The 22763-nt window shown below is 43.4% G+C and overlaps 2 protein-coding genes across 2 annotated transcripts in view; one reads left to right on the forward strand and one right to left on the reverse strand.

The window, feature by feature from the left end:
* The window catches only part of LOC105898408 (heavy metal-binding protein HIP-like), a 249655-nt gene that overhangs the window by 183419 nt on the left and 43473 nt on the right, over positions 1 to 22763 (reverse strand). The gene's annotated exons all lie outside the window — the stretch shown is intronic.
* Positions 4864 to 22286, forward strand: LOC116224612 (GTPase IMAP family member 9-like). The gene is made up of 2 exons (XM_031584937.1): positions 4864 to 4931; positions 21377 to 22286. The coding sequence occupies exons 1-2, from the start codon at positions 4925 to 4927 to the stop codon at positions 22006 to 22008; spliced, it is 639 nt and encodes a 212-aa protein (XP_031440797.1). The 5' UTR covers positions 4864 to 4924; the 3' UTR covers positions 22009 to 22286.

A 22763-nucleotide genomic window follows, 5' to 3' on the forward strand; every position in this document is an offset into this window, starting at 1 on the left:
ATTAGGTTGGAAAATGGAGTGGACCTAAATGGAAATACTCCTTATCCACTACGTGTTGGCATTCATACCATTCAGTCATTTAGAATACAGGGGCAGGGGGCGAGACCACATCCCACACAGGTAATGACAGGAAGGGGAGACAGTGGGGTGTCATTGTGGGACAAGTCTGTGATTAGCCACATTATCACCTGTTAATTGATAACACGCGCAGCAGTGTTTGTTTCATCCTAATGACCCATTATCGATTAAATTAAGTTTCCGTTACGTTAATTAACTGGACTACTTATGGAATGATATAAAAGGTGTTAATAAGAAGCGCAAAACCCGTTGCCAATGACAGCGGTAAACGTTGGGGTGGCCCATTCAAAGCAATGGAACTTATTGCAGCATTCTAAGGAGCTGGCGGGCCGGATGAAATCGCTTGTTGGGCCGGATCTGGACCGCGGGCCGGGAGTTTGATACCCCTGCTGTATACAGATGTGTGCATACAAAACACAAAAGGAAACCTAACCATTATATTTCCTACAGGGCTTCAAGTGTAAACAAAGGTTTGGAAAAATAGTCTCACTGTTGAAAAGTCAGAACATGTTATTGGCTGTAGCAGATGTATCCAGTAGTAGGCTAAACTGGGCAACTAAAGAAACCCACATCTATGGGAATGTGTCTTGTGGTTCATGGTGCAGCCAATGCTGAGTATATTTGGTTGCTTTTGTAATCGATTAACATTAATCAAGAAATATGGTTCAATTGTTAATTCTTTCAAACTTGTATAATAATTCATTTTTCACTAAAAGTAATGTATTCTCACTCAAATCTTCAGATTTTCTCTATCAGTGACTATGGATCCACACCCCTGTTTACTTCGACACTTTCTTAGTCACCCACTAACAACTCCCTGTTTATGGCTTGTTGGTTAAAAATTCCCAAGTATTGATAAAAAAATATCTCTTCTGTCGTTTATGGTCTACTGACCTTTCAGACTGGTTTGGCAAGTCTGTTCTCAAAAATGTACCAGAACTGTTAATTATTGCTTCATTGTCTAGCATTTAACAATGAAAATACAGTCACATTTTCAACAAAAGATCCTCAGTCCATCTTTGCTTGATTCATATTTGAAAAGTAATGATTTACCTCTATTGATTTGTTGGTTGATAATTCCCAAGAAATGTCTCAAGAAATGTCTCAACTGTCATTTACAGGTAATAATAACAGCCTACTGACTGACTAGCTTGCGATACAAAGAATAAAAGGAAAATCATTTTAAAAAACCATATAGAATAAGAACATGCAGAGCAAGAATAGCATAAAAGGAGGTTTAAAGGTCAAAGAAGTGGTAACATGTACATTGCAAGCAGGAATTATAATAATGCACTCAAAGTAATTGTCTTTTATCTTACATTTGGTCTTAATGGACAGTTCAGATGTTCTCTCTGTGTACAGTTTCCAGACAGTCTGGTTACACCAGCCACAATAAGTGACTAAATACTGGATAGCTACATTTATCATCCAAAGTCTAAATTGGCCCCTTGGAAAACGCAAGATAAGGCTGTATGAACTTTGAAAGTTGGCTCTCTCCATTTGTGTCCACTTTTAATTTAATATATTTCATGTATATACCTTCCACTATGTTTCTAGGAATCATGTATGTATCATGTATGTATGCCACATGTGTGATAATATGTTACATCGTCTTTTATGTGTATGAATTCATCCGCTTCCTCCTGATTCTCTCTTCCCTTCTCTTCTGCCCCCTTCCTTTCCTACCTCTATCTCTCTACCTGACTGGCCCCAAGCAGATGGGTCCCCCCTCCGAGTAGATTTCAATAATTATTTCAATGTACTTTCAAAAAGTATGCTAAATTGCAAATACACTATTAGCATGCTTTATTAGAAGGGTACTTTAATTTCCCTTCATTAGAAATGCTTTTAAGTATACCTACAAACCGGGTACTTTAATGTTAGTTCATTTTAAAAGGTACTTTAGTGTACTTTGAAAAAACTATATTAAATTGCAGACTTATAGTGCTTATTTAGTGTTGTGAAATTAATTTAGCTAAAAGTGTAAGTTAAGTTGTTCTTTAGTTTACTTCAAAAACATTTTACATTACATATTGTATACATACATGTATGTACCGTAGAACTCCTCCCAGAATTTGCATAGATGACACCTAACTTTTCCCCCTACGTGTGAGGAGAAAATCATATCACACTCACTCACTCAAACCCTCACACACTAAACCATTCCCACTCACACTAAATCACTCACATTAAATGCGATGCATGCTTCCACCAAACAGTCCAAGACAATGAGCATGTGACAGCATGAAAAATGTCACACGATATGCCTTCTTGCTGGTTGAACAGGGACCTTTACAAGAGTATAGATTGATTGACTTTATGCCATTGTGTTATGTATTTTGATATATCTGAATGTGAACAGACAGGATGTTTATTTAGGAGAGCACCTTTTCCACCTTGCACACAAAGGCGGCATCGCAGTTGTAACAGTGAATGTACATAATTAATAAAAGTACAGCCTAAATTAGTTCAGTTCATCTGCTAAAATGTAAATGTTCATTATAGTCATATATGTATATGAAAACCTCTGAACAGGAATGAGAAGGATAACTAGGATAGTATCAGTGATCTGTTTACCTTGTTTGCTCCTTATCAATGTACTGTTGCAATAGTGACAGTATACCTTGTAACAGGTTGCAGGGTGGGCAGTGCAGTAAACTGAGGAATCAGTTGGCAGGGAAGGTTAAAAGACGGCTTTAATTCAGAAAACTCAACACAAACAGGTACAACTAAGGATTCTCTTCAAACTAAGGCAAAGGGAGGTTCTTCACACCCAACTCAAAAGTCCACCACAAAATGTTCCTTGTCCCTCTTCCTTCAGGGTTTTACAATAAACATAAACTTCAGGTTACTTTCCTTGTCGGTTCTCAGTTTGTCTGTCCAGGTCCTTTCCGGCTTGGGGCTATCCTTCCCCCTTCCGGTTGCGGCTTAGCAAGCGCTTCACACGCACGTCAGGTGCTCTCGGTTCTCTCTCGTGGCTCTTTCCCACAAAACAGGCACCACCTGTCTTAAATGCTCCTTCAGTTAGGTGTCTTAAGCACCTACATCTGGTGGGTCCTGCTGCATTCTGGGAGATGTAGTGCAAATGGCAGCCATCTTGTGGTGTGGCAGCCAGACCTCCACAGGAACACCACACCCCCTCTGCTAGCTGGCCCATCGTGATGCCACAACCTTTAGACCAACCTCACGATACAAAGATCCACAGTATTTTTGCCTAAATAATCCCTGAATCATTAAACACAATACTGTGTTCCCTTATTTGAAAGAAGAGTGATAAAGAATGAAATGGCTGGTACCTGACTGAAAGGATGAAGTATATAGACAAACTTATTTATTTCAATGCATGTTGTCTTCTACTTGTATCTATAGAGCCCCTTTGACCATGTTTATACCAACATGGTTGATGCATACAAAGCCGTCCTCCTCCCCCACCTAGGACAGTCTGACCACCACTCACCCACATCAACAGTGTCACCACCCTCAAACAAATTACTACATTCCCTAATCAGAGGCCATGGATGAACAGAGTGGTCCACCTACTGCTGAAGGCACATGACACTGCTTTCCGATCAGGTGATGCTCAGGCTTACAGTTCATCCACCTGAAGAGGGGCATCAAGAAGGCCAAGCAGAGTTAAAAATTGAGGAGCACTTAAAAAACAACTCCGACCTCCGACGCATGTGGCAAGGCATCCAGGCCATAACAGACTAAAAACCCATCAAAACCACCCCCCCAATCAGCGACGCTTACTATGCCATCTCCACGCCACTACACTCCGCCCTTCCCCACCTGGACAACAACCACACCTTCCTCCACCTTCACTACTGTAAATTTCTCACCTATAGTGTATTCATATTTATATCTATGTATATACATATCTTCTCCATAGTGTATTCATCGTATTTATATCATATCATGCATCTTACCTTATTCTGTATATAACTTCTACTACTAGCATCACTGTACTTACACCTGCACTATATATTGTTGTATCATATCTACCTACTGCTATCGCTGCTCATGTTCATAGTCTTCTACTGCATATCTTAACGTATTCATTGCCACTGTTATACTGTCAATACTGTTCATACTGCATCTATCCTATTTCATACTGTATATATCTTATTTATTTATATATTAACACTATACATATGCACAAATTCTGCTTTTTTGCACTTCTTGTTTGATGTTAAACTGCATTTCGTTGTCTCAGTTCTTGTACTCTGTGCAATGACAATAAAGTTGAATCTAATCTAATATTATCTTTATAGATGTACTGTTCCACCTCATTTATGATCACTTGTTTACCTTTGAGTCCTGACCTCCCTGACATTGGGAGTGTGGATTACCTTTTTTAAATGTTGCTTTAGTGCATAGTCTCTGTATTTGGGTTTCAGTGTAGATTTCCCAGTCTGTTCCATCAGTTATAATCACGTCTCACTGACTTTCACTTAATGAATTATATTAGCCCTCTTAATGTATTACCTGCTCCTTTATTTGTTACAGGCCATAAGTAATTAATGTCAGTCACTGTAAGGCAATCCAAGCAGGTTCCTTTCATATCCGACAAATCCACAATAATGTATCATCTCTAATCACAATCACAATGATCTTTAAGCTCTAAACATTTGCCTTCGTGGAAATTTTTGGTCCTTAAACTGCATATTTACATCCCAGTGATTGGTTGTTTTTACCAACACCCATGGGTGGAGTGACAGGTGCCCTGTTTCCTCTTATACGGGGTGGAGTTTTCTTCCCCTCCACACATGTCCTTCACATACCTGCTGTGTTTGCAAGACTGATTTTCAAGACAGGATCCACACTTTACATACTGAATAAGACAGTAATGGCAGGTGAGTGTAACTTCTTCAAACTTTAGTACATGTTCATATTTCAAACTGACATATAAAACTGAAGATCCATATAATTGAGCAATATGACTCGAGTGAGAGTGGAGTTGGTAAAGGATATCCCTTTACTGTGATGCTGCAGGTACTCACAGCCATGGATCAATTCTGAACAATACTGTATCTTCAGTTTGATATATCAGTGAGTTTGAACCAGTATTGTTCAAATAGAAAAGGTGCTAAGAAACCAAGGCTTTGAAAGTTTAGGAATACTGCAGTGGCAGTATACCTAATATATCATTGTTTACTATTCATAGTTAAAGTTTCTGGGCAGAAATACATGTACATAATTAATACAAGTAAAAAATGTAATCACAGAACAGTGACCGTATATGTACTGTATATGAAAACCTCCGAAGAGGAATGTGAAAGATAACTAGGATAGTATCAGTGATCTTTGCTCCTTGTTTGGTCCTTATCAATGTACTATTGCCATAGAGACAGTATACCCTTAAAAAAACCTCAAGATACAAAGATCCACAATGCCTCGAACATTCAATCATTAAATGCAATACTGTGTTCTCTTATGTGAAGGAAGAGTGATGAAGGCCAACTTGTTCAGTGGCTTCCTTTGCACATTGGAAATGTTCACACTTGACCCTACAGCTCCTCCCAGAATTTGCCTAGATGACCCTAAACTTTTCCTCTTACGTGTGAGGTGAAAATCATATCACACTCACTCACTCACTCACTCACACCTGCACACACTAAATCACTCACACTCACAGGTATGCTTTGCATGCTTCCACCAAACAGTCCAAGACAATGAGCATGTGACAGGCATGAACAATTTCACATTGATACCTCTGTGTGGTTTATCTCTGTGTGTGCAAGTTAAAAGAAGCGCTCGCCAAAGTAAGTGCTCTCAAAGTTCACACTCAGAGAATACAAAATATAAAAATATATAAATGCATTCCTCATGCTTGTGGAATATGATCCTTTACGAGAATATAGATTGATTGACTTTATGCCATTGCGTTTTGTATTCTGTTATATCTGAATGTGAACAGTGACAAGACTTTTATTATGGAGAGCACCTTTTCCACCTTGCACACAAAGGCAGCGTTGCAGTATTGCATAACTGAAGTTGAAGGATTAAATGGCTGGCACCTGACTGAAAGGATGAAGTATATAGATTAAGTGATTTATTTCCATGCATGTTGTCGTCTACTTGTATCTATCGAGCCCCCTACTAGACATGGTGAAGATTTTTCATTGAGTAATGTTTGTGTTCCCACGCAATACTCTTGCATAACATTTTTGCACCCCCTCACAATACTTCTGGTAGGTGCAGTTCATGCAATACATAACAGAGAAAAACATTACTTCTCTTTTATCTTACATAAACTTCCTGCCATGTAAATGTAATGCTCTATGCTAATTAGTCTTGTTCTTACACTACCTAATACAGAACAAGACAATTGATCAGACTGATGTTAACTGGAGGTCATGACACACTTATCAAGTAGAGGCGATCAGACTTCACCACAGCCAGGACACTGACACTCAGTAGAAATGTTTTTCATATGCATACAATGTACAAATGTATACATTTTATAAAAGTATTTAAATAAGTATACATTTCCCAGTAGTGAAATATGCATTGCATGGTATTGTAGTACTGGCTAGTGCCTTAAGATATGCATTGCATGACATATATATTCCATATCATACAATAAAATGACTGTGGAACTGTACATTTTTGACAGAACTAATTTAGATCAGCTGTTCTGGAACGGAAAACACATACTTTCCCATCTCAGGGTTAATCAACTAAGAGTTCAAAGTTGGGCTAAGAGTTTGTTAAACCTGCTTTCTGGAATAGCCACAAGCATACATTTTCTTGTCTTGTTTATTTTTGCTGCCAAAAATGGTGACAGTTTTTAAAAGTCATCCATCTCACACAGTTTACACCAAAGTGTATTGATTGAGGGAAACACATACAAGTAGCCATTGACAGGCTACAGATACAGTCACACACACAAGTTTAGGCAGGCATTGGAAATGATAAATGTTGTTATTTTTTTAATTTGTGTTAAAAAAATTAAGTTCAGGCAAAGTCAGACTGGTTGAGAGTACAATGCATTTTTTGTCACGGCACAGAGGATACATCATCAAAGCAATGTGAAGTACATTGAGGCCCATGTATCTCTTTTATGAATCTCACTCAATACATATCATAAAATCATAAAGTCACGTTGGGTATGTGGAAGTAAAGTGTTGGTCATAAAACTGTCAAATCAAGCTCAAACCAGTTTTCTTGTTTTCACAGAAGTAGCACTGTCTAAGGCTGGGGTTGCTTCTTTTATCTTGCACATCCAGCAAATGTCTTCTGAGTTTGTTAACCATAAGGCAGCCACTACCTACTCTCCTGCATATAAAGAGGAACTTAGAACTCAGCCAAAGCTCAACCCATCTCCACCCCTTTTAGATACCACACCTGTTTTCTTCTCTTGGGTCAACCGAAGACTCTCCCTTCTATTTCAAAACCCAACGGTCAGCTGGAACCCAGTCTTAAATAAATCAATTCGTATTTTGAAAGTTCATCCTTGTTCATCTGATACAAAAATATTCCTACAAAAACATCTCACACTGACTCACTTACTGCAAACACTAAATAACTCATACCTGCACACTCTAAATCACTCACACTCACTGCTAAGCAATGGTGGACGAAGTACACTAACTACGTACTTAAGTGAAAGTATAGATACCTTGTGTAAAATATTACTCCAGTAAAAGTGGAAGTATGCACCTTGAATTTCTACTTAAGTAGAAGTATAAAAGTATTTGCCTTCATATATACTTAAGTATTAAAAGTAAAAGTACCTTGATGAATTATGGTTCTAATGGCCTTTTATCATTTTCACATCAAAGCTCCTGCTCAATCAACTGATTCACTCTTTAAATAGTGTCTTACATTTGTCTATTAAAAAGTATAAGCACAAAACATTGTCATTAGGTAAGACCAAGTGGTTATGAAATAACAGCACTAGAGAACAATTATTTCATTTTACATTTATTTGTAACTTAGTTGCACATTTAATTATAAAAAAAATGTGGAGTAAAACATAAGCTCCTTTACTATATCACATCTGTATGTCTGTGTTACCCTTAAACTCATTAATCCTGATTTACTGTATGTTTCAAAGTATGATAAATACCATTACAGGAACTAGTTCCACACAATCAGAGAATGTGGTATTATAGTAGTTTGTGCTGAAGACTAGTGATAGTAGTGATATTCCCCACACAACCCTAGGTACAAAACCAGACGAAAGTCAAAACACGTGACCTCAGATCAAACGTAAAAAAAAAATTCATTACAGGAACTAGCTTTTGCACCGAAGACTGTAAAGAAGTATGTAGTGATATTGTATTGTGCTTAGGCAGGCAGAGAAGAAACTCAAAATACAATGAGTCCTTCCTTTCTTCCAATTCAAAAAGTTTGCCCAAATAAGGCCAAAGGTGTTCAGGCAAGTAAGTGTCAGCCGTTTCTTCCATCATTTCCATCATTTATGTAGCGTTCCTCAAAATGCTGCAGCGGGGTTGTAACGAATTCCACGTAGCTTGCGCTCAACGAACGAACGAAACTGACGAAACGTCTCGGTTACTTACGTAACCTCGGTTCCTTAAGCAGGAACCAGATATAACAGTATGGTACATGACGTCAGTCATGGGGTACAAATCGAAGCATTTATCTATTCACGCCTGAAAGGCCGCGAGATCTGTCAGCGCGCGCTCCTGGCCCCGCCTGCCAGGAGTACTATAATATCATTACGCGCCCTCAGATCTGCCTTGGAAAGAAACTGAGCAAGACAATCAATCCAAGGTAACACTGTACACGCCAACTTTGTTATATCTGGTTCCTGCTTAAGGAACCGAGGTTACGTAAGTAACCGAGACGTTCCTTATCGCAGTTCACTGCGATATAACAGTATGGGACCCTATACATTCCCGCGTGATAATACAGTGGCAGCCAATTACACACACCAGCTTTACTGAAGCCTTTGCCCTCATAGAGGTTCATACGGCCGCTGGCGGTGAACATATTAACAGGGCAACCTTTGTCATAGGCGGCAAGGATCGCGATCCTGCGCCTGTAGGAAACCACCCTGGAGTGTTTCATGTGCAACAAACATGTAGACACCGATGAACACACTTATCATATACATCGTTCTCAGGTCAGGGGATTCAGAGATCGCTTGCCTGCAGAACACCATGAATTTAACAGGGCCACCTTTATCATAGGCGACAGGGAGCCGTGATCCCGCGCCCGTAAGAAAACCCTGGGATGTTTCATGTGCAACATAACATGTAGACACTAATGAACACACTTATCATATATATCGTTCTCAGGCCAAGGGATTCAGAGATCGCTTGCCCGCAGAACGCTATGAAGAAAACTAGGTTCAGCCACATCTAACATATAGAATCTAATGAAAGTGTGGCGAGAACTCCAGCTTGCAGCTTTGCAAATATCTTCCACTGAGACGCCCTTTAGTAAGGCCCAGGAAGACGAGACCCCCCGCGTAGAGTGCGCATGCAACTTCTCCGGGGATCTAAAGACAAGCTCTTATAAGACAACACGATAGCCTCTACTATCCAACGGGAGAGGCTCGGTTTTGATAGAGGTCTGCCTTTTGCGCGTGCACCGAAGCACACAAATAGCTGATCTGACTGTCTGAAAGCTCTAGTGCGCTCTGCGTAACAGCGGAGAGCGCGCACTAGACAGAGCTTATTCAAACGTTCCTCCTCTGCTGACGCAAAAGGAGGAGGCGAGAAAACTGCTAATTCAATCACCTGATTGCGGAATGGGGTTACCACCACTTTAGGTGTGTAAGCAGCATTAGGTCGCATAACCACTCTGTCACCAGCGATCGAGAACTGAAGGCACGATGGACTGAATGACAGGGCTTGCATGTCACCAACGCGTTTTGCTGACGTTAACGCCAGTAGCAGCGCGGTCTTTAAAGAGACAAACTTTATGTCCACTGTCTCCAGGGGCTCGAACGGAGGCCCTGTGAGAGCATGTAACACCACTAGCAGATCCCAAGAGGGTATGAGGTGTCTCTCTGGCACCCTGAGCCGTCTCACCCCCGCCATAAAGCGTGACGCTAGCGGGTGACTGCCAGGAGAACTGCCATTAATGCCTGCGTGGCAGGCTGAAATGGCAGCCATGTACACTTTGAGAGTAGAAGCCGCCTTCCCCTCATCAAACAACTGCTGTAGGAATTCTAGAATAACGCCCAGCGCGCAGTTAATGGGGTCGTGCTGACGCGCAGCACACCACCGCTCAAAACTGCGCCACTTCAGCGTATACAGAGCCCGTGTTGATACAGCTCGGGCACTCTGTATTGTAGCCACCACCGCGTCCGACAAGCCTGACGCTATGAGCCTGCACCTTTCAGGTGCCAGGCTCTGAGACGCCACCACTCCGGATGTGGGTGCCACACTGTCCTGTGCGCCTGCGTTAGGAGGTCTCTCCGCAGAGGTAGCTCCCAAGGCTGCTGCACTGACATATTGACCAGATCTGCCGCCCACGGCTGATTGGGCCAGTGTGGGGCTATCAATATCAATTCCCTGCCCTCGTCCGCAATCCTGCACTGCACCTGCTGGAGGAGCGGGATCGGGGAAAAGCATATAGGGGTGGAGCTGGCCACTGGTGGCCCAGCGCGTCTATGCCTATTGGGGGATCGTCGCCCCCTAGCGAGAACCAGAGCGGGCAGCAGGTGTTCTGCCTGTTCGCGAACAGGTCCACCTGCGCCTTGAAAAAACGCACCCAGATCTGACCTATCACTTGTGGGTGAAGGCACCAGTCTGCTGCTCGAGGATCGCCCCTCGATAACAGGTCCGCACCGTAGTTGAGGTGACCTGGTATATGAACTGCCCTGAGGGACAGGACGTGCCTCGCTGCCCACAGGAGCAGGCGAGTCGCCCAATGGTGTAGTGACGGGGAGCGCACTCCGCCCTGGCGATTTATATACGCCAAGGTCTCAGTGTTGCCCGTTCTCACTAGTACATGCTGACCACTCAGCCTGGGCAGAAAGTGTTGTAGAGCTAGGACTACTGTTCGCAGCTCTAACACATTTATGTGAGACGCGGCCTCTGTCACTGACCAGAGACCGTTCACGCCTCTCCCTTCGCAGACCGCTCCCCAGCCTTTGGTGGAAGCGTCTGTGGTCACCACCACGCAACGTGACACTATGCCCATAGTGCCCGACGCGGCGAGAAACCAGGGGGTTCTCCAGATCGCCAGGGCTTTCCTGCATCTGGAGGACACCACTACTCTGCGATGCCTGTCTGTGACTGCGTTGAGCTTCATAGACAGGTACCATATTTGGAATGGCCGCATGCGCAACATCCCCAGCGGGAGCGCTATAGCGGCCGACGCCATCATTCCTAACAGGCGTTGGCAGCACAGCGACGAGACTGACTGTCCCCGTCGGAACTGGCGCACGCATGTTTTGATGGCATTTATCCGTTCTTGAGACAGCCTGACCTCCATGGAGGTGGAGTCTAAAATCATACCCAGAAAATGCGTAACTTGCCTGGGGCAGAGAACGCTCTTTTCCCTGTTTATAACAAAGCCCAGTCGATACAGGTGCGCCACCACTAGATGGCCGTCCTGCACTGCTGCAGCCTTTGAATGAGAAGCAATTAACCAGTCGTCCAAATAATTGTAAACGCGTAAGCCGCGTAGACGTAATGGGGCGACGGCTGCCTCTACGCACTTTGTAAATACCCTCGGCGCTAGGGACAGGCTGAATGGGAGTGCGTTGAATTGGTACGCTATTCCTCCGAACGCAAACCTCAGATATCTCCGATGTCTGTGGTGGATCGGAATGTGGAAATAAGTGTCTTAAGTCTATCGTGATAAACCAATCGTTTGGCCTTATAAACTGCACAAGCCTGCGTGGGGTCAACATTCTGAACCGTAGCGGCATGAGTGCTTTGTTTAACACACGTAGATCTAATATTGGCCGATAATTCCCGTCTCTTTTGGGTACGAGGAAGTAACGGCTGTAGAAGCCTGCATTTTCCTCCTTGGGAGGGACTCTGCTTATCGCTTCCTTTCTGAGCAGGGAGATTATCTCTCCTCGTAGGAAGTGAGACTGTTCTCGCTGCACCACAGACTGTATCACTCTGCTGAATGGCGGAGGGGAACGGGCGTATTGCAGCACGTAACCCCTTGTGATCGTCTTTAGCACCCATGGTGACACTGCGCATGCGCGCCAACTCTCCGCACAACCAGGGAGGTTGTGCTTTGAGTTGAATTTGTCGGGGACTAACCCGCTCATGGTCAATGAGTCTAAGCCTAGATCTACACCCACTCCGCCTAGGGAGGGAGACGAGATCTGGGGCTGCCCCCTCATGTTTTTGAAAAAAATGTGGGGATGCGATTGCACTGTGTGCATCGCGGGGGGAGTTGCACAAGCATGCCTGGGCTCTGCGCCATCTGGGACAGGAGTTAGAACATATGATTGTGGTGCTTGTGAAAACCTGCTTACCGTGCTGGACATTTTTTCCACATGTGAGCGACGGGCTGATTTCTGCGGAGGCGGTGTGGACTCCACCGCTCCCCCCTGTGTGACGAGTGGCTGACTGTCACGATCAGGAAGCCTGAGGTCTCCCTCTGCCTCGCCCCGCGGCGAGCGGAGTGCTGCCGCGGAGCCTAGGCTGCGCCCTGGGCAGGGCGCGCAGCTGGTCGCTGTGCTGCAGGCTGCGCTGGAGGGCGAAAGGGGTGTCTCTGCCAGCCTCGCCCGGTGGACACCTTTGCTGGAGGCGCTGGCGAGCGGAACCCGATTCTCTTCTGGCCCGGTGCGGGTGTGGTGTGTCCTGAGGAGGACATCTCACCCGTGCCACTAGAGCGAGGCATTCAAGCCTGGAATACCTCTCTGCTCTTCTGCTGTTCTTCGAACTTGGCAGCCATTTTGACCACTGCCTCCCCGAAGGCGCCCTGGACAGAGACCGGGGCGTCGAGGAGTGGTGCTTTTTCTCTGTCTGACAGCTTAGCCAGTGATAGCCACAGAGACCTCTGGGTAGCCACCGCGGTACCCATCACCCTCCCCAGTGCCTGTGACGTGCACCGAGTTAGTCTGAGCGACAGATCCGTCGCGCGACGGACTTCTGCCACAGGCGGGTGATCTTCCCCCAGCAACAAGGCAAGCTCAGTCAGGAGCTTTGCCTGGTAGCGCTGTAGCAACGCAGCCGTATTGGTCGTGCAGGCAGCCTGCCCTGCAGCCAAGTAGGACTTCTCTGCCAGCTGAGCCTGGTGTCTGCCCACCCACTGCATCCTCCACCTGAGGAAAGGAGAGGTAGCCCCTCTCCTTAGCCATGTGGAGCTGCATGTAGGGCGCGAACCCCGGCACCGGGGCTCGGCCCGAGTAGGGTATCGCCCATGTCGCCTGCAGTTCCTCGTGCACCTCCTCGAAAAAGGGGATGCAGCTGGGAACTGACGCGGCGGAGCCAGCATAAAACTCCCCTTCCAGCAGCGAGGACCGCACACTGGGAGGGGGAGGGAGAGGGAGCCCGAGGCAGCTGGCTGCTCTCAGCGCAACCTCGTGGAGTTGCTGGCCCAGGAGCCGAGACGAGGTAGGAGGTGTCTCCACCCGCATCCTAACGTCATGGCTCGTCTGCATTGCTTCAGCGATTGAGCTGTGCTCATCGGAGAAGTCTAGCAGACTATCATCATCCAGGCTGATGTCCAGCTCGAGTTCAGGCTGGACACCGCTTGGTTGAAGCTCCTCAGCCTCGCTGCCCGCAGCCCCAGGGCTGACAGGCGGCGGAGACGGGGAGAGACCCGGGGGCGGAGCTGCCGCTGCAAGGCGACTGCTCACGCTCACCAAGTCCAAGGCTGAAGACGCACTCATTCCTATGGGGGCGTTAGCCCCGGATGGAACCAGTGCAGTCTCCTCGGCGTCCTTGCGCTTCCAGAACGCAAGGCGCCTGGTAGCCTTAGCTAGCGGGAGGCTAGCACAGATGGAACAGACAGGGGCTTTGCCCGAAAGCGTGCCCTCTGCGTGGTCCCTGCCTAGGCAGGTCAAGCACCGACGGTGCGGTCGCCCTTGGGACGGACATGACCGCAGTCGGGGTAGTGTCTGGCCATCTTTTTTTCAATCTGAAAGTAGAGAAGAATGTTAAAACACAAGCACACTATCTGCAACGAACACGTTGTTAGCAAGCTAGCAGGCTAGTCAGAAACTTAGCCAGCCAGGCAGCCAGGATAGCAGCCACTACTTTCAAAATGAAGTTGAGCCAATGAATTTTGTAGCGCCCTGAGCTAGTGAGGGTTAAGGAACCCAGATAACTCACCAACCCGTAGAGAGCGAAAGCACACAAAACTCTTTTGACTGTGGTAGAGCGTTTGAGATATGCTCGGAGATGTTCACTCCGTCTTGCGAAGTTTCAAAAGAGGCAGATCTGAGGGCGCGTAATGATATTATAGTACTCCTCGCAGGCGGGGCCAGGAGCGCGCGCTGACAGATCTCGCGGCCTTTCAGGCGTGAATAGATAAATGCTTCGATTTGTACCCCATGACTGACGTCATGTACCATACTGTTATATCGCAGTGAACTGCGATAAGGAACCGAAAGGACTTCAGAGCAAATTGCGCGCTGAGCCCTGATTGGTGTGATTGTGCAATCACTTTGACTTCTCATAATTTGATTCGCTTTGGTAAAAAGGAACGAGAGGTTTTACTAAATGTAATGGAGTAAAAAGTACAAATTTTCACTTTGAAATGTAGTGGAGTCAAAGTATAAAGTCTCACAAAATAGAAATACTTGAGTAAAGTACAGATACATCTATATGTTACTTAAGTACAGGAACGAATTACATCTACTTCTTTCTGTCCACCACCACTGCTAAGCGTTGCATACTTCCACCAAACAGGCACGGTCAGCTACTCTGAACACCGATTGACTGGCGACAACCCCCGGTCTGGTCTGTTCCAAGCTGTTGGACACCATAAAAGCTGTGGTGGTCTTCCTGTAGGAGGGGGTTTAGGAGATGTTTGAGAGTGGAGAGTGAAAGCTATGTGTTGACCACCTGAGTGAGAAATGGCATCTACGGTATGTCTTTTTGAGCCTCCCAAATATTTCTTCTTTAACCGTTTTGACGAGCTGGATAGACAGCTGTGGACCCCTATTTTCATACCCTTCTTGATGCACCTGCCGACCTCTCAAGGATTGGGAACCAGCGAAGGCCGTGTGAGCAGAATAACGTTGGAGACGCTCACATATTTCACCATTATTAAAGTGGGGCTGTCATGGACAGAAAGTTCCGGCCTGCCAGAAGTTCCGGATGACGCAATGGATGACGTTACGATCAGCTGTTTTGCTCTTTCACGTGAATGATATAGAATCTTTATAGCTAGGTGCTACTGCTAACTAGAGGTGGGGACTTGCTACATGCCTTCTCAACTTGTAATACAGCAATTAAATATCACCGCGGTTGTTTAGAGATACTTCGTGATGTTTCTTATTAGCAGGGCAGTAAATGCATATGAAAAGTAATGGAAGTAGTGCTAAACAATGTTCACGATACCATTTTTTTCGATTAGATAGATACATTTTTCATGAAATACCGACGTGGTTCTTAAAGGTTGTTGTGAACAGAAAGCTAAATTGTTACTACTTTTGTAAGATCCAGAGCAGAGATGGTTAAAGCTAGCTGTCTTTGAACATTGTTTAGCACTAATTCGATTACTTTTCATATGCATTTGTACTGCTCGGCTAATAAGAAACATCACAAAGTATCTCAAAACAACCGCCGCGGTGATATTTATTTGCTGCATTACAAGTTGAGAAGACACCTAGCAAGTCCCCACCTCTAGTTAGCAGTAGCACCTAGCTATGAAGATTCTATATCATTCACGTGAAAGAGCAAAACAGCTGATCGTAACGTCATCCATTGCGTCATCCGGAACTTCTGGCAGGCCGGAACTTTCTGTCCATGACAGCGCCTTCTGATAATCGTGATAGAGGGATCAGAGACCGCTTCTGGTGTGTCAAGGGTGTTTATACCCCCTGTCGATCTAGAGTCGTTGTGTGAGATAGACCTCTCAGCCCCTGCCCGCTTGATCCCTCTCTAGGGTCTGATGCATGCATGTGAAAACAATCTTAAATAACGCTTCCCCCAGTTCAAATCAGAATGACCAAATCATCTGTGATCTCAAGAAGAATACTGTTTGAGGGGGCCCATGGTTCAGAAATATGACATATATATGAAATATATTATCATCACAGAACTCAGGTAGTGGCCCAGGTGAAATTAAAGATATTATCTCACGTATTAAATGTGCATATCTTCTGGTATAAAAAATTCATCATTTTTTATAATTCATTGTACCCTATATTTTTTACAACAATACAACATGCACAAAAAAGAGATTTTACAAATGGCTTGTTCAAATATAGAAAATCTCATTAAATTCCAAAGCAGCTCTGATATTCTGTATACTTCTCCTGTTAAATTTCTCTTTGAGACGGATGTCAGGTTCTACGAGAGAGACAATAATTTGATTATTCAGATGATTAAAAAATCGTCTTAATTGTAGTGAGTGGTGTTTGTTTATTTGTAGATCAACTGTAAAACAGTCTGAATCTAGTCACTGACCTTGTCTGTAAAAGAGAGCAATAGACATTCGGCTTGTTCAAAAAAATCTAAAAGCTAGAGGTAAAAAGTCTAAAAATAATCTAAAATTCATACCCGTTACATGGTATTCTTCATCATCTGAAATCACCACCATGTCTCCCTCTGAAAAAGTGTTTTAACACAAGTCAAAGTTCTTGCAAAGTTCTGGCCAAGTTCTTATTCTTGGTGCAAGGCTGCATTGGTAGACACATTGAGTAAATGATTGAGTAGTAGTAGTAGCTTTGTGGTCTGTTTTTTTTCTGAGGACAAACAACGCTCATATACTTGCCTTTAAAAAATTGTAACATAAGTAAACAGATAAACAGCGCCAGTGTATAAAAACATCATAAATCATACAGGGCTGACTATTTAAACATTATTTATGGTATCTGTTTGGACCTTTTTTAGCCTGTATATGGATGAGAATGAGCAGGAGAGAGATTGGGTGTAGATTGAGAAAATAGCTCAGTTTGGACTTGATCCTTGGTCCCTATGTTTAAATTAACCAGTACAAGACATGGGATGGTACTGCATGCACCCCAGCTCACCCCATCTCCCCCCGATGTCTGTGGTCATCTTGCTTTTTGCAACGTAATGCATCAGCAAGGCAGAAAAGAAGGACTACTAGTTCTTCTTATCAGTCCTTGCTTATACACACACACAGAAGGTACACTTTTAAGCACATGCACAGAGTTAAAAATGTCAGCACTTAATCAAATCAAATCAAATCAAACTTTATTTGTACGGCGCATTTCATACAAGGAAGTAACACAATGCGCCTCACAGTAGGAAAGAGAAGGGGGGAGGGGGTTTACAAACACTTGTAAGAAACACACAGATTTTCTAGAGATAAATAAATAAAATAAAATAAACGTACTAACCGCACTGGCACCGTAAAGGACTACTCAGCACGGTCATCGTCAAACTAAGCTGCTGGGGGGGGGGGGGTTACAAACACTTGTAAAGAGACACAGATAAGTAAATAAATAAATGTTACATTAATGTTAAATAAATACATTTTACAAGTTACAAAACACTTATAAAAAGACACAGATTTTGCCAGAGATAAATGAACAGGAAATGACGTACTAACCGCACTGGCACCATAAAGGACTGCTCAGCACAGTTATCGTCAAACTAAGAGACAGCTGCTGGGGAGGGTACAAACACTTGAAAAGAGACAGAAATAAGTAAATAAATAAATAATCCATAAATGTTAAATACATTTTACAGTGAGTGATAAGCGAGATCAAAGAGGTATGTCTTAAGTGCATGTTTAAAGGTTTCAACCGTTTCAGCCATTCTTAGGTATTCTGGCAGAGTGTTCCAAAGGTTGGGGGCATAGAAACTAAAAGCTGCTTCCCCATGTCTCTTTGTCCTGGCTTTTGGAACTGTTAGAAGTTCAGTGCCGGAGGACCTCAGGGATCTACTGGGTGTGTACCTTGAGAGCATGTCTGTTATATATTCAGGTGCATGACTATGGAGTGATTTATAGACTAGTAGGAGAACCTTGAAATCTATTCTAAAACTAACAGGTAGCCAGTGCAGTGATTTTAATACTGGTGTGATGTGCGCTCTCCGTCTTGTTTTAGTGAGGACTCGCGCTGCTGCATTCTGTATTGTTTGTAGTTGACTAATGGCTTTTTTTGGTAGACCAGACAAAAGCGAGTTACAGTAGTCTAGCCTGCTCGTGATAAACGCGTGCATCAGTCTTTCGGTGTCAGCCTGAGTGAGAAACGGTTGCACCTTAGCAATGTTTCTTAAGTGATAAAAAGATGTTTTAATTATATTTTTGATATGGGTTTCAAAATTGAGATCTGAGTCAAGTATGACGCCTAGGTTTCTGGCTTGGTGTTAAGTGCTAGTGTTTTTAAGTGTGCAGATAGTTTCTCTCTCTCGTTTTTTTTCACCAATGACTAATACCTCTGTTTTATCTTGGTTTAGCTGGAGAAAGTTTTGTGACATCCATACATTTATATCAGAAATGCAATTTACCAAACAATCAATAGAGCTGTAGTTGTTGGGTGTTACAGAAATATAGAGCTGGGTGTCATCTGCATAGCTATGATAGTCGATGTTGTGCCTCCTAATTACACTACCAAGGGGTAGCATGTATAGACTGAAAAGTAAGGGCCCTAAAATGGATCCTTGAGGGACCCCACAGGTCATACAAATGTTTTTTGAGCTGTGGTCTCCGAGGGCGACAAAGTATTACCGGCCAGTTAGATAGGTCCTAAACCAGTTTAGGACCGGACCAGTGAGGCCAACCCAATTTTCAAGTCTATCAATAAGGATATTGTGATCAACAGTATCAAAGGCTGCGCTCAGATCCAGAAGGGCCAAGACAGATAGTTTTTTGGAGTCAGCATTAATCCTGAGATCATTTACAACCTTGACTAATGCCGTTTCTGTGCTATGATTGGAGCGAAAACCAGATTGGAAGGTGTCAAATGCACAGTTAGCATCTAGGAAATTATTTAACTGTTTAAAGACAATTTTTTCCAGGATTTTGCTTAGAAAGGGAAGGTTAGAGATGGGTCTAAAATTGTTTAGAACTGAAGAGTCTAAATTGCTTTTCTTCAGGAGGGGTCTCACCAGGGCAGTTTTAAGTTCTGATGGGAAAATACCTGTAAGCAGGGAACAGTTTATAATGGCTAGAATGTCCTTAGACACAGAGTCAAAGATGGTCTTAAAAAATTGGTGGGAAGGGGATCAAGAGGGCATGTAGACGGCTTCAGTTGTGACACTACTTTGCTCAGCATTTCTATATCAGCCAGTGCAAAAAAGCTCATACTGTTACAGCATGGTGGAAGGGGATCAGAAAACAAGACATTTGGAATTTCTTGAGCAATATTCTTCCTAATGTTCGTTATCTTATCTCTGAAGAATGCTGCAAAATTCCTCACATTTGGAGGTGGAAAAGAGACTATCATCTACTTTAGGTGCAGGATTTATAAGGCTGTCTATTGTTGAAAAGAGGACCCTGGAATTGTTAGAATTTGTAGATATCAAATTAGAGAAATGATCCTTCCTAGCATTTCTTATTGCTTTATTAAAGACTGAAAGTTTATCCTTAAAGATATCAAGGTGGACCTGTAGCTTGGTCTTTCTCCATGTACGCTCAGACCTTCTGCAGGATCTCTTAAGTTTAATAATTTCCTCATTTCTCCATGGAGCTTTTTGTTTGGCTAAAACCTTTTTTTGTTTCAATGGTGCTACAGAGTCAAGTGCTGTCCTTAATTTTGTATTTAGAGTAGTTACTAGATCATTAACACTTAAGAACAGAGACAGAAACGTCATGTTTCAACTCACGAAGGCATATGATTAACACAGCAGAAATTTGGTCCCGCAAATGGATTGAAACCTGAACATATCTGTATTGTTGTCAGCAGGGATGGATTAACGAACAGGCCTACAGGGCCCAGGCCCAGGGGCCCATGAGCTCAGGGGGCCCCTAAGCCAGAGCCTCTGCATGAAGTCGCTGTTATGTATCTCTTATTTGTGGTTGAAAAAGGTGTATTTTGTTCATTTGCTAATGGCTTTAATTGAGTGTACATGTGCTGTGTTAGAAAATGTGCATGTGTGCCAGGGGCGTAACTATGGACAATGCAGCCAGCGTGGAAGTTTCGTAGGCAAAGCAGACCCTGCTTTAAAATGTTTCCAGTGATCAAGGATGAATTTTTTTTTTGACAATAAAAAATCCCTTAACATGGCCAGGCCCAGGGGCCCGTGGTTTCTTAATCCGTCCATGGTTGTCAGTGACCTCAAGGTCTCATATACTGTATGTGATGTCGGGCATTTTTCTCACATCTTCTTAGTGGCAAGTGTTGTGAATTAGAATGAATTAGACTCCATTTTTACTTTCTTCAGAGATATCTGTTCACTCTGTTGATACTTCCAGCTTCCAGCAATAAAGCTTTAAAATCTCCTAAACCTCAAACTAATATGAATGAAACTGCCTTATTGACTTACAATTATTACAATTACAACTAATATTACTTGAAAGAAAGCTCATTATCACTACTTGCAACTTAAACGTTTCAATTGAAGAACAATTGTTCTCAGTGGAAGTTTTTATCTTTTTGGCAACAATAACAATCTGCTGCAGGTAGGGGACCTGTTCATCCTGTCAGGATTTATTTTCCCGTACTGACCGGCAAATCTTTATTCCTTACGTGAAATAGATTATTTTAGCAGCTAGCATAGAATAAAAGAAAATGAAAAACTACTATATAACATGCATTTGTTTTGTGAAAATAATGCCTTTGTCAACACATTCAGATGTGAACTCCTTTAGATCTTAAAAATAAAATATCTTAACTATTATTTTTGTTTTATACTGTGACCAATAAGAGTATGTGTTTGAAACATGAAGTTGAGAATTGATGTACGTTTTTAGCTTGCTGGTGTTAATCAAGCTAAAAGGTACATTTCATAAAATTCTTAAAGGTTGGGAGGGTACAATCTCTGTAGTTTAGTATATGCTGAATATGTACACATGCAGTGTAATTAGTCATAGCATAAAGTTTAATTTTCTCCAGTTTTGCACCATGTTTTGTCCCATGTCACCAAATGACTGCGATGTATCATATTGTTTACAGGTTAAGATTTACGTGAAAGTAACTAACATATTGATAAAAACGACACTATTTCACTGCAAGGGATCAATAAACATTACCTTATCCATGATGACTATTGTTTAACACATGCATTTAACACATGCATGCCATCAACATCTCTTCTTTATCCTCTAGGTCATGCTGAAAGGAGGATCTTGCTGGTAGGAACAACGGGAGTTGGTAAAAGCAGCACAGGGAACACCATCTTAGGAAAGAAAGCTTTTCAGAAGGCGGCATCTCCATCCTCGCTTACACACGAAGGTGTTGCAGAACAGAAGTACATGAAGAGGAAAATGATTAAAGTGATCGACACACCAGGACTTTTTGGAACGGATGAAGTTGAGACAGAGAACGGAGAAGGGACCAAAGGTGAGGAAAAGCGTGAGATTGCAGGAAGTATTGTTGAGTGCTCCCCTGGCCCTCATGCTGTGGTCATCGTCCTTCAAGTGGGAAGATACACAAAACACGAGATGGAAACTGTGAAGCACAACACAAATAATTTTAGTGAAAAGGTACTGAAATATACAATAGTCCTCTTCACACATGGTGATAACCTTGAAGGTCAAACCATTGAAGAGTTTGTCACAAAGAATGGCAAGCTGCAGGAACTCATAAAGAAGTGTGGAGGTCGATGCCATGTCATTGACAACAAGCACTGGAAACGTTGGCCGTTTGGGTATAAAAGCAACAGAACTCAGGTGGGCAGGTTGCTGAATACCATTGAAAAGCTGGTGGAAGAGAATGGTGGCCAATATTACACGAATTAGTTCCTCCAGGCAGTAAAAACAGATCTACAGAAAAAAGACAAGAACGAAGTTTGCTCTAACATTATCGCAGCAGGCTGTGTTACAGGAGTGTTGCTGGGCGCCCTGCTTGGGATTCCTCTGCTGGTGGGAGCAGGCGTGTACCACTGCGGCAGAAGCCTGAAAGAACACCTCATCAACCTGTCAGGAACAGATGAAGATGAGAAAATCGATGATGCAAGTACATTACTAACAGCTGCTGCAGCAGGCAATGTTGGAATGGTAGGGGTAGCTGCAGCAGCAAAAGCAGGGGCAGCTGCAGCAGCAAAGGCAGGGGTAGCTGCAGCAGCAAAGGCAGGGGTAGCTGCAGCAGCAAAGGCAGGGGCAACTGCAGCAGCAAAGGCAGGGGCAGCTGCAGCAGCAAAGGCAGGGGCAGCAGGCACGGTTGGAGCTGTAGGTGTTGCAGCTGGTATAGCAGCAGGGGTGGTTGGAGGCGTGATGGTTGCAGCTGGTGCAGTGGCAGGAGGGGTCACAGGAGCGAAAGCAGCTATGGTTGCAGACAGTCCAGGAGAAGCTGCAGAGATGGCCAAAGATGCTTTCATTGATGGAGTTAATAAATTATTTGACAAGGATACACCTTACAAAAAAATTGATTGAACTGTAATTTGACAACATTTCTTGATTTTCATTTTCCTGGTTAACTTAAGTACTTGGACTTAAATGTCCTCAATCATTCCCCTCACAATTCTATGTTTGATCTATGATATGTCTGGAAGTGA

This window comes from Clupea harengus, chromosome 18 (assembly GCF_900700415.2).
Source record: "Clupea harengus chromosome 18, Ch_v2.0.2, whole genome shotgun sequence".
NCBI classification, from domain to species: Eukaryota; Metazoa; Chordata; class Actinopteri; order Clupeiformes; family Clupeidae; genus Clupea; species Clupea harengus.